Source organism: Poromitra crassiceps, assembly GCF_964638095.1.
Source record: "Poromitra crassiceps genome assembly, chromosome: 16".
Classification (NCBI taxonomy): domain Eukaryota; kingdom Metazoa; phylum Chordata; class Actinopteri; order Beryciformes; family Melamphaidae; genus Poromitra; species Poromitra crassiceps.
The window spans coordinates 19,582,674-19,594,757 of record NC_139645.1 but is presented as its reverse complement, the minus strand read 5'-3'; the positions used below and the strand labels follow the sequence as shown (position 1 = coordinate 19,594,757).

General features: G+C 43.5%; 1 protein-coding gene and 1 pseudogene across 2 annotated transcripts in view; one reads left to right on the top strand and one right to left on the bottom strand.

The window, feature by feature from the left end:
* LOC310791499 (protein NLRC3-like) overlaps window positions 1-3,709 on the bottom strand; it is a gene marked incomplete at its 3' end in the record, with an annotated part of 37,958 nt that extends 34,249 nt beyond the window's left edge. The window contains exons 1-4 of the mRNA XM_083653175.1: window positions 3,611-3,709; window positions 3,289-3,457; window positions 1,882-2,001; window positions 77-196 (exon numbers count right to left, since the gene is read on the bottom strand). Of these exons, the coding sequence (XP_083509301.1) occupies window positions 77-196; window positions 1,882-2,001; window positions 3,289-3,419 (371 nt within the window). The 5' untranslated portion in view covers window positions 3,420-3,457; window positions 3,611-3,709. The remainder of the gene's footprint in view (window positions 1-76; window positions 197-1,881; window positions 2,002-3,288; window positions 3,458-3,610) is intronic.
* Window positions 3,710-8,373: 4,664 nt separating this feature from the next.
* On the top strand, window positions 8,374-9,819 carry LOC310791497 (outer dynein arm-docking complex subunit 4 pseudogene; annotated as a pseudogene). The gene has a single exon. The product of its transcript is annotated as an outer dynein arm-docking complex subunit 4 pseudogene (transcript).
* The last annotated feature ends 2,265 nt before the right edge of the window (window positions 9,820-12,084 follow it).

Genomic DNA, 12,084 nt, shown 5'->3' with positions numbered 1-12,084 from the left:
GATTTCAATTTCATAAATACAATCTCATTGAATCATATTCCATCAGGTAGGCTCCCAGTATAACCAGTTCACTTACCTTGTGTCTGAAGGTCCAGGTTCATTACTGAAGTTTACAAAATCATCTTTAAACCAGTCACTCTTCATAGACAGACAGCTGGGTACTGGAGACTCTGCTCTCTGCCTGTGGCGCTGACCTCTGCAAACACAAATGTTTTATAGATAGTTCTAGTGAAGACAGACAACTTTAAACTCATGTTTGTATTTATTTTTATATTGTTGGCTGTCTATCAAAGGAGGTGACATCAGCTCATAGTAGGGAACACCTTTGTGCAGTAAACAGTAATTTTTCTCTTCCCAGTGACTTTCTTAAGATATCTTACTAGCTTGATTTCAATTTCATAAATACAATCTCATTGAATCATATTCCATCAGAGGCCTGTACTACAAAGCAAGATTTAGGTTGATCCTGATAAGTTTGGGTTTAAACCTGGTTTAGCCGTACTACAAAGCAAGTTAACTTCTTACCGACATTTATTTCCATAGCAACTTATGCTTCACACTTAACCTGGTCCGCAGCAGGTTAAGTTGCAAGGATAAGATTAGACCTTAAATACACCGCCCATGAACCAATCGAATCAGCAGTTTGCAAAAATGGCCAACCCCTTTCTGGATGAGTTTCCCATCGAGGAAGGAGCACGAATTGTAATGTTGATTTAATCAAGGACTAAAGCCTTGCACTTGTTGCAGGCTACATTTTAATTAAGCCCTACTTACCACTTTGGAATATGTTTTTATATATTAATTTTTGTGCTCTCAAGTAGCATACGTTGTTTGACCCCGCTGATCGATTGCAGCTGAATAGTGAGTGGAGAAATATCACTAAACCGGCATAAAAAGGTTACATAAACGTCTCCAAAGCGCACGGTGCCGTGTGCGCAACGGAGCTGAGACTGACGTTGAGTTGGAATTGAAATGGTCATGCTAGAATAGCCTACTACATCTAAGCAATTTAATATGGGATCACCTGCACACAGGCGATCCCATATTAAGATGATTCATATCTAGGCTACTCATGCATTTTGCAGCTGCAACTGTGTTGCTTTTGGCCTGTATGATGTGATTGAACTTCATATTTCCAGCATCATTATATGAAATATGGAGATATGCGACTCTGCTGACAATAGCCTATATACTATATGTGACCACAAAATAGGCTATTTTTTATAAATGAAATCTATGCCCACACGTAGGCTACCGTGTCGATTCAGTTCAGAAGCATTTTTTTATTTTATTATCATTCTTTTTTTTATTGATTAGCCTATAGGAATTATTCAATCAGTGCGACTAAACACATCATGAGATCATTATTATTCATTGAGCCTAAATGGTCTATACATATGGATTTTGGACTGAGATAGATTACACATTGCTTCCACAAAAGACTGTAGATAGAGAGCTGTAGATAGCCTACGAAACCGCTCTTCAAAGAAATTACTGGTGTGGATAAAAGTGGTCACTTTAGACAGTCATTCGGGAACAGTAATAATATCCAAGCAGATTTGTATTTGCGGTTTCATTCAATGAGGAAATAGGCGTGTCTGGCGCTGTAGGAGTTTTGGAGCAGTCCATATTGCACTGTGATTGGCAGTTGTTAAAAACCACGCCTCTTTTGCGGGCACGAGCTCCAGTGCACGGGCATTTTCATGTGCACGAGCTGTCAGCTTGATTAGAAAAACCTGGTTCGAGTTAACGAGTGGCAATCGACGTTCGTAGTACAAGTTAACTACAATCGACCAGATCAAGGGACAGATCCTGGATCTTCTTATACAACATTCGTAGTACAGGCCCCAGGTAGGCTCCCAGTATAACCAGTCCACTTACCTTGTGTCTGAAGGTCCAGGTTCATTACTGAAGTTTATAACATCATCTTTAGACCGGTCACTCTTTATAGACAGACAGCTGGGTACTGGAGATTCTGCTCTCTGCCTGTGGTGCTGACTTCTGCAAACACAAATATTTTATATAGATAGTTCTAGTGAAGACAGACAACTTTAAATTCATGTTTTGTTCTCATATTCTACTATTTTCTTCATTTGTTGATTTTTGGGGTATTATGCGTGTACTTTAATATTGTTACAGTCAGATGTGTGTGTGTGTGTGTGTGTGTGTGTGTGTGTGTGTGTGTGTGTGTGTGTGTGTGTGTGTGTGTGTGTGTGTGTGAGATTCATATTTATATTTATATTGTTGGCTGTCTATCAAAGGAGGTCAGCTCATAGGGAACAGCCTTGATGTTATGGAGCCACCAGTGCTAGTTTCCCCCCTAGACATGAGCCTTATCATTGTCAATGATCAAACTAGCGACCCTGACCGTAACAATATGCTTAAGAGTTTGTTTTTGTTTTTTAGTTGTACAGGGACAATGCACATCAATCAACATTGCTGCAAATGTGGCAGTTTTAGCTGGGTAGATAATTTTCAACTGCAGTCCCCTGAGCAAAGGTGTTGATTGCCGGATAAAAACAGTAGAAAACAACAAAACAACAACAACAACAACAACAACAACAACAACAACAACAACAAAAACAAGCAATTCATAATAAGCAGTACATAATAAAAGCACAAGCACATTACAGCACAAGGCTAGGCTTCATGCATGCAGGCGAACAAGCAAATTAAAGGTAACTGCTGGGGGCTTCCGCATTTCTGGGGGATTTATTGTTCTTTGTTGACGTCACGCTGATTCGTCCTATATAATTTATAATTTCTGCACAGCATGTGAGGTCATGTAGTGATTATCACTAAAAAAATTAAATAATAAAGGTAAGACTACATGTATATCATTCACTGGAATAAAAAAATAGGTTTACTACTTTGTCATATAAGTGAATTGCATAGAAACAACTCAACAAAATGTACTTTGCTCAACTGAATTAAAATAAATCTGGGAAGGGGGGTTAGGGTTCACCTTCACCCCCACACCGCCGTCCGCATATCTTACCATACCTTGGCTTTTGCTCAAATGACACTACTGTGAGTTATATTTAATTCCACACATTTGCTCCACTGTGGCTTATATTTATTTTGCTTTTCTATATCTTGATATTACTCGTCGCTCCATTGATCCAAATTCCCTCATTTCAATTTCTCTTATTTTATGTTATTCTTAACTTTTTAATTACAGTATGTAAATGAAATAATAGTCTTTCTTTTTTTTATAGTCTATAATAGCAGTGAGCAGTTATTTTTCTTTCCTTCATGTCTTCGCTCACAGAATAACAGTCCTCTGACCTTGTGTCTGAAGGTCCAGGTTCATTACTGAAGTCTGGAGGTTCATCTGTAGACCAGTCAGTCTTCACAGACAGACAGCTGGGTACTGGAGACTCTGCTCTGCCCCCCTCATCCTCCTCCTTCTTACTCATCTTCTGGACTTCGGTCAGGCTCAGGTAGCCCGGTTACCCTGGAAGGGAGGGGGGGTGTTTGGTTAAATTTAGGGAAGTAAAACTAGTTTCCTTGAGGATAGAGTTAAGGTTATGGTCAAGTTTAGTCAATTAAAACAACCTGGTTAAGGTTAGGGAAATGGTTTGGTCATGTGTTTTTTTATGTGACTCACGGTTGTCCTTTGGAAACGCTGGGACTCGAACTCCGGTCGCCAACATTGAATGGTCACCAACCCCCACCGCACCGCTCTTACTCTTACTGTCCACCGTGCTATTTCAATGTGACACACACACACACACACACACACACACACACACACACACACACACACACACACACACACACACACACACACACACACACACACACACACACACACACACACACACACACACACACACACACACACACACACTTCATTAATGATGCTTCATTCATTATTTTTTCATGACACGAATGAGAATATTAAAACAAAATTCAAAGGCAGTCATTTTCAAGCAGAACTTAACTGAATACAATTAAATGTCTGTCTGTAGTCTCTGAGGGTGGATACTGTCTGGTGTTACCTACTCTCACAGTGGTTCTCAACCTGTGGCATGGGTACCACTCCTCCCCCCCTCTCACACATTCATATCATTTCTGAGGTGGCACTTGATGTAAAAAGATTGAGAACCACTGCAAAAATGTGCAGAACATGTGCATCAGCGCCACTCTGTGGTCACACACGGTAGTCACAGTTTTCAGTGAAACTGGTTTATGAGAAATCAGCCCCGTCCTCAGAGATGAGAGGCGGCCGCGGGACACAACACAAGCAGGCGAGTCGATGCATGCAGTGCTAATATGAAGCAGATAAGTTTCCCACCCCGCTCTGAAGTCCTGATCTGCCTGCAGAAAGTCAATAAACTACATGTTTTCTCTCTTTTAAGACACAACGTGGAACAAATTAACGGTTAATAAACTGCGTCATTTCCGCATTCTGTAAAGTAGGCCTAGCCTACAGCCCACCTAAACTTCTCTCGGTGTTTTACTGACGTCATTATCTCACTGTTACATCTTTTCTATGAGCGTTACTTTGAGAGAGAGGAAAAGAGGCAGGTGAACGCAGTAAAACACCTGCGATCAGTAACAAACTGACTCAGACACTTTTACAATCAACAGATGTGAACTCAGACAGTGGAAAAAGTTGACAGATACAGCCTAACAGCCAGGACAGAGACACACAACCACTCAGAAACCATTCGCTTAGCATAAGTGCCCTATTATGGGATCGAGAAGGCGACTGTCACCTAAAGGTGACTAGTTTCATCCGTGAATAACATATTCATAGGAATAAGAATGCTGTAATAACACTCACCCTCAGCCGTGTCCCTCCTGCTCTGCTCTCAAAAAATGGAGGCTGTCTGAATTACGGTAACTGCGACACATTTTACTTTACTTTCACTTATAACTCACCTAACCTGACGCTGCCAGATGGATGAGTTTGCTTCTGAATTTGTGGAACAATGCCGCCCCCGTCTGGCGGAGTCAGGCTAACTCACCCGCCCCCATCACACAGCTTTTTGGCTGGTATTTCAAAATGATACAGAGATGAAGCAATATAGAGGCAAAGTGACCGCCCACTTCCTGCTTCAGCACTGTACCAGAGATTTTCATCCGCCATTTATTTTCCTATACAGATTTTGTAAAATGCTTATCAAAATAGTTTTACTGGTTCAAACCAAACAGTACAGATATATTTAGAAACAGGAGAGATTGCATAACATTTCACTCGGGTCAAAACGTACAAAAATGTGTGTTTAAAGAAAATGTTTAAACACACATTTTGGGTCGTCCCCGCGACCAACTTTTGGGTCCCGACCCACCAGTTGAGAAACACTGATTTAGACTCTTGTAAACTAGTATAGTGTCTTCCCTTATCTCCCCAAATAATGTTTTTCTCATTACATTACATTACATCTACAACGGAAAGATTAACCCACTGTCCTCGTACAAGTGCTTCAACTTTAGCAACACTGTACTTTGTTACTAATGCAAATTATTTTCAAACCTGCATGTCTTTACAAACTTCAAAGGGTCCTAAGCATAAATCAACAAGTTTCATCCATACAATTTGATCAGGTTTATTACCTTGGCCACGTTTGTCTCGGGAGTGCTGGTAGGAGGATTTGGTTGATGATCTCGTATTGACAGGAAGTCGAGTTTTCTTCTTCTACTATGACAAAATTGTAGCTTAGGTGTCCCCAAGTGAGGACAAGAGCTCTGAGTTCAGCAGAAATAAGCATTATAGTATAGAAACGGCAAAATGTGATGTCCTCGCATGAACCCCAGGGGACTCAGGAGGTTAATAACATTGAGAACATTCTTCTCAGTATCTAAATGCTGTTCATTGGACTGCATAGCCTTTACAAATTAGACACTGGACAGGTGCGCGTTCAAAGTGGCAGCTTGCCAAATTATGTACACGCTCAGGAAGACCTCCTCTATCACATCACATTGTCAGCTAAGCTCGGGAGGAGTAAAAAAAAAAAGATGGCAGGCCGCCAAACCCACTCAGAGATCACCACTCATATTGACATTTGTGTACAAATATTGGACACTGTACACCCATGTCGAAAGTGGCAACACAAACAATATATGCACACGCTCGGGTAGACCCCCTCTATCACATCACACTCTCAGCTAACCTCGGGAGGAGTAAAAAACAACGAGAAGAAGGTTAGAAGGATTAGAGAGAAAATGATCCTCTCTCTCACCTAAATATGGGATAACATAGACTTCTTCCCTCCTGGTCAGTTTTTCGGATTGGATGGATCATTTTCGGATTGGATGTTCATCATTCAAAAGAAATGGTGAGAATGTATGTTTTTAAAAGACATTGAAAAAGGTTAATTTTGTACATCGTACATTGTACAGTGTTCAATATGTGTACGAAAATGTCACTGTATGAGTGACCTCTGGGTGGGTTTGACGGCCTGCCATGTTTTTTTTTACTCCTCCCGAGATTAGCTGACAGTGTGATGTCATAGAGGAGGTCTTCCTGAGCGTGTGGATATGTTTGGCAAGCTGAACACGCACCTGTCCAGTGTCTAATTTGTAAAGGCTATATGCAGTCCAGTGAACAGCATTTAATACTAACACTTTCTCAGTGTCTTTTAAAAACATACAATATGTTGCTTTTACTTTGATGGCAACCGGAAGTCTTATTGTTGCTAGCTCACTGAACAGGAAGTCTTATTGCTGCCAGAATAACGGGGCTGAAACTAGTCAACAGTGAAATGCACTTTGGTAGAATTTCTTAACTTTCAAAATAAAAGTTCTGATGATGTTTTATATCTCAATGGTTTTAACAAGATGGGATTTCTCCTGCTGATAATAAATAAAAACATGTTAATCACAGAACCCCCTCAAAGTGTGTTATTGATGGCATCACTGATGACATCATATCGGGCTGCTGGGCAAAGATATTTCCATGTTGGCCCGAGCCGCGGCGGCGTGTATGTCAGCTGATAGCCTATTGTATCTGTTTAGCATTTGTTTTGTCCGTGTCACCTGTTTTCCTGTCAATAGCCTTGGTATTCTTGTTCTTTCACATGTTACGGACCCACTGGTGCTAAATACCCCTAGACGAGCGATTATTATTTATAAAACCGAGCCTACCGTCCGTAACATCATCACTGATGACACCATCATTGATGATGATGTCACAATGTCTATGACAATATTCGATGGCTGTCACAAATCACAATATGCACAGAGCCATTGTGACAACATGACTCTGGCTGGCCACAGCTATGGCGGATTCACGCTTGTTAAATTGCTTTTCATTTGCTTGTTATCATTCCATCCGAGTATTTGGGAATCAACTTGATCAAGCTTGGTCAGAAAAGTCTGTCTTTTCAATGAAAACAGCAGCAGTGCGACCTGTCGCGTGTGATGCTACCTTCAAGCATGAGGACGTCTGAAACAAGTTATTTTTCAGTCACCTATATTAAATGAGATACCTAATTAATCAACTATCTAGTTAGGAAGCTAGGTGATAGGTAGTCTCTGCCCAGACTCAAATATTACGTTGAATCGCTGCGCTCCGCATACTACATAGCTAAATGAGTCTGTGCCACTTCATAGCCACTTCTGGGGTTTGAGGGCGGGTCTAGGGGTGTTGAAACTGAATGAGTGACAGGTCATAGCACCAATGAGAGAGCGGTTAGAAAAATGGGCTGGGCCTCGCCCTGTCGTCTGATCGCAAAGTCGTTACTGATTGGGGAAGACTGAATCCATCACTGGCCAATCACTGGCCAAGTGAACGGTTCACTTCCGACCCCAGCTGGCTGAGGGAAAGTGTCCCAGACCCAGAGAGAGATCTGCAGCATGCAGTGACGTGGCTCACTCTCATGGCTCTGGCGTTGAGACTACATGATAGGAAGCTCACTTGAGAATTGGACAGACCCAATGTCATCAGTGATGCCATTCGAGTAATTGTGATGTCATCAATGATGATGTCATCAGTGATGTGATGTCATCAGTGATGTGAAGTCACTCGAGCAATTTCAATCTTACTACTATTTAATAGGGTGTTGTTCCAGCGCAGCAGCGGCGATCCACAACTGAGCATGCTCAGAACACCGCCCTATTATCTTGATGACATCCCTGACATCACTCACTGATGACGTCACAATTGCTCAAGTGACATCACTGATAACATCATCATCAAGTGTTCGAGTGAGATCACTTGTGAAATCACCAATTCTACACATAATGATATGATCAGTGATTTATGACGGACACTACTGATATTATAGACATTGTGACATTAACGGTGATGTAATAAATCCTTCCCTGCATAGGCTATAAGTAGAACCGGTATGGTCCTACACATAGGTTGTGCAAAAAATGGCAGAAGCAGATGAAGAAGAAGGAGGCAAAAAAATAAATGTAATGTTCTATACTTACATGGCCCTGGGAGAGAAGTTGTACCATAAAGGGGAGTATCTGAAAGCAGTAGAGAGCTACAAAATGGCCCTGGACCTTCAACCAGATGAGAAGAACTGCCTCGTTGCTCGATCCAAGTGTTACTTGAAGATGGGCGATTCTGCAAAGGCTTTAAAAGATGCAGAGGACTCCCTCAAAGAGGACAAGACCTTCTTCAAGGGCTTGTACCAGAAGGCGGAGGCGTTGTTCACCAGGGGAGAATTTGAATTTGCCCTTGTGCTCTACCATAGGGGATATAAACTGCGTCCAGAGGTTCAGGAGTTCAGACTGGGTATCCAGAAATCACAGGAAGCGATAGAAAACTCTGTGGGCAGCCCTTCCTCCGTCAAACTGGAGATTAAGGGAGACCTGTCATTTTTCCGCGACGAGGAGGTAAAGCAGACGCTGCCAATCAGTCTCCTTCACACTCTGAAGAGTGCCACTGATACTGACTCGCAGAAGAAACCGAAGAAGCAGAAGACCACTAAGAGCGACAGGGCAACCAAACAACTGCTGGGAGAGCTCCACATTGACAAGGAATATCTGGAAAAGTTGCTGAAAGATGAAGAATTTGTGAAAAGTAAGACGCAGGGTGGAGGCAGAATGCAGGATCTCATTCAGAAAGGCATCACGTACCTGGAGAACCGCACCGAGTTCTGGCACCAGCACAAACCCATCTACGCGCGGGAAGGCGACCGCATGCTCATGCAGCAGAAACGCCACAAATACCATCCCTTTGACCCGGCTCGGTTCGTGCTGCAGAACCTCGAGATCATTGATGCACTTTTGACTTCTGGAAAGCCGGAGCGTAGTTTCAAGAAAGCGCGAGTTGTCATGGAGACCGTGCAGGGATGGTCGGAGAAAGTGGTGCCTAATAAGAAGGAGGTGATTGGCATATTGCACAGCAGCATTGGGAATGCCCTCTTCGACATGGGCAATATGGAGAACGCACTAGTCCACTTTCAACAAGACCTGGAGCTGGCTAGACAGTGCAACCTCATAGACGCAAAGTCCCGGGCCATGTCCAATATTGGCCGAGTCTATGCCCAAATCGGGAAGTTATCGCAGGCTATTGAAGTGTGGGAGGACACGATGTCCTTGGTCCGGAGTGGTAGGGAGAAGACCTGGCTGTATTATGAGCTGGGTAAATGTTACCTGGTGCAGAGGTGTTACACAGAAGCCCGAGACTACGGCAGCCGCTCGCTTGCTGAAGCGGATCTAATAGCAGATGAGAAATGGCAGGTGAATGCCAGCGTTTTGGTGGCACAGTCAGAATTGAAACTTGGGAACTACGATTCCGCCATCTCCCACTTTGATAAAGCTTTGGACCGGGCGAAGGTGCTGCAAGACGACTCTGCCACGGAGGCCATTGAGAAGGCTCTTGAGAAAGCAAGGCAAGATGCAGGCCAGTAAAAAAGGCTTTTGCGCGCCAAGTCCGTATTTTTCGTCCGAAATTGTCGCACGTTTAGAAAATAAGTACGACCTCATGTTGTATCAGCCACGTTTACACGCTGATTCCCAAACTTTCGTGCATCATTAACGTTTTGGAAGCAGGTTCGATTTTCTGCGTTTTTCGCATCAGTCAATAATAGCCTTTTGTGAGCTGTTTGACCCGTGTGTGTCGGTTCTGGGGAGAGAGCCTGAGGAGCGGGCTCCGGTTCTGAGCCGAAATGCACCGGGAGAGACGCCGGTCCTCGCTCACCTCACCTCACCGGCCTTAACGCTCCCTCTCCCCGGGGCACGGTGCTGCAGCACCCGGCCATTTTGCCAAGGTGAAGGGGAGTACGGAGCGCCTGTCCAGTGAGATACGGCTACCGTTCCCCCGACCTGCTGCCCTCTGCCTTCTCCGGTCCACATCACCGCTGCTGCAGATCAGCCACTGCTGCCTGTCACCTGTCATGTTGTAATGTAAACAGGAGGGGACGAATATTTGTCTTGCATTGCGAATAGAACGACTAACTCGTTAATAAAACACATCGGACTCTGTGTGCAAGGTTTCTTCGCGATTAAAAACAACGCATACGGGAAAAAACAGACTGTGCAACGACTTTAAGTCTATGTTCCCCAAGTGGCGGCAGCCGCAGAGGTTGTGAAGCTGCTGTTGGCGACCGCGGTGAAGGTGACCTGTCCGCGCGGCTCTTCCCACCTCCATGCTACTGGTGGACGTTAGCTGGCCCGGCCGGCGGCGTGAACACAGAAGTCACGTGTGATCCCACTACAGAAGTCATGCGTGCACAGTGAGATCACGCGTGAACACAAAAGTCATGCATGAACACAGTCAGATCACGCGTGAAAAATCTAAAATACCAGTGTAGTGCCCCCTATGGCCGCACTTGTTTATGGCATGGGGCCGAGGCATGTATAAGAGGGTCTGACTGAAGAAAGAAAGAAAGCTCCCAGGCCACTGATGACTGATGAAACTACAGGTAAGTAACAGTCCTACTGTACTTATTCACCTTAAAGGGATACGCCAACATTTTTGGAGATTCGCCTCGAGGAGCATGTGCTGTACCTATGACTGCACACATTAGGCAAACAAGGAAGTAACTTTGGTCACAGAGTGAACCCTCTTGGAACCAAGTTCTCGCTATGGATTTACCGTTGGATTTACCGTTTAAAATGACCGTTTCCAGTAACTTTGTTTTATTATTATTTTATTATTATTTCATCGTGTGGTGAGTACACGAGTCACAACATGTACATGTGAGTTTCTGGCGCTCTTGGAATGTGTATTTTGAGCGACTGAACGGGGATAGGCAGTGATACCATAGACTGCCATTGTAGTGCTAAGCGTGAGGGCTGTACCGCAGTTTGTACTGCACACACAGTGACGATTAAGGCAGACACATTCTAATATCTGCAATATGGCAAATAGGCGAATCTCCAAAAATGTTGGCGTATCCCTTTAAGTAACCCCGACTTCCTGTTCAAAATGCTGTTGGAGTGAAAACGGACTACAGTTTCACTCACTGGAAGCAGGTTGCAGGCATAAGCTCTGCCACAGGAACATACATACATCAGAACGCCACCCTATTATAGACCATTAACTCAGAACCATCAATTGAGCATCAAACACCACCACCACTGATGATGTCACTGACATCATCAGTACAGTATGACATCATGTCATACCCACTGATGAAGTCATTCCCGACAATTGTCGAGTGATGTCATACCCACTAAAGATGTCATGCCCCACAATTGTCGCGTGGTGGCCAGAGCAGGCCCAGTCTGGTAGCCAGTGGTGACTGTTCTCATAGTAGACATTGTGACATTAACAATGATGTCAGACTGAATTCTGATGTAATCTGTGATGCCATAAATCACTGATGATGATGGTCATACCCATCATCAGTGAGTGATTTCAGTGAGTGAGACAATTACTCAAGTTGCTTGCGTCGCCGACATCACTGTTGATTTCACAGAATGTCAACTGAGCATACTCTGTTCGATGACAGACAGACAGACACACACACACACACACACACACACACACACACACACGCGTGATGTCACTCAAACTAAGTTAAAACCAAGCTTAAAGGTATACTATGCAACTATTGAATTAAAACAGTATAGACTTACAGAAAAGTTTCCCCTCAAAAACATCAGTTATGATGCATACTGTGCCAGTGTGTTTTTATGTGGAGCAACATTGCCCCCTGTGTGTATTTTCGT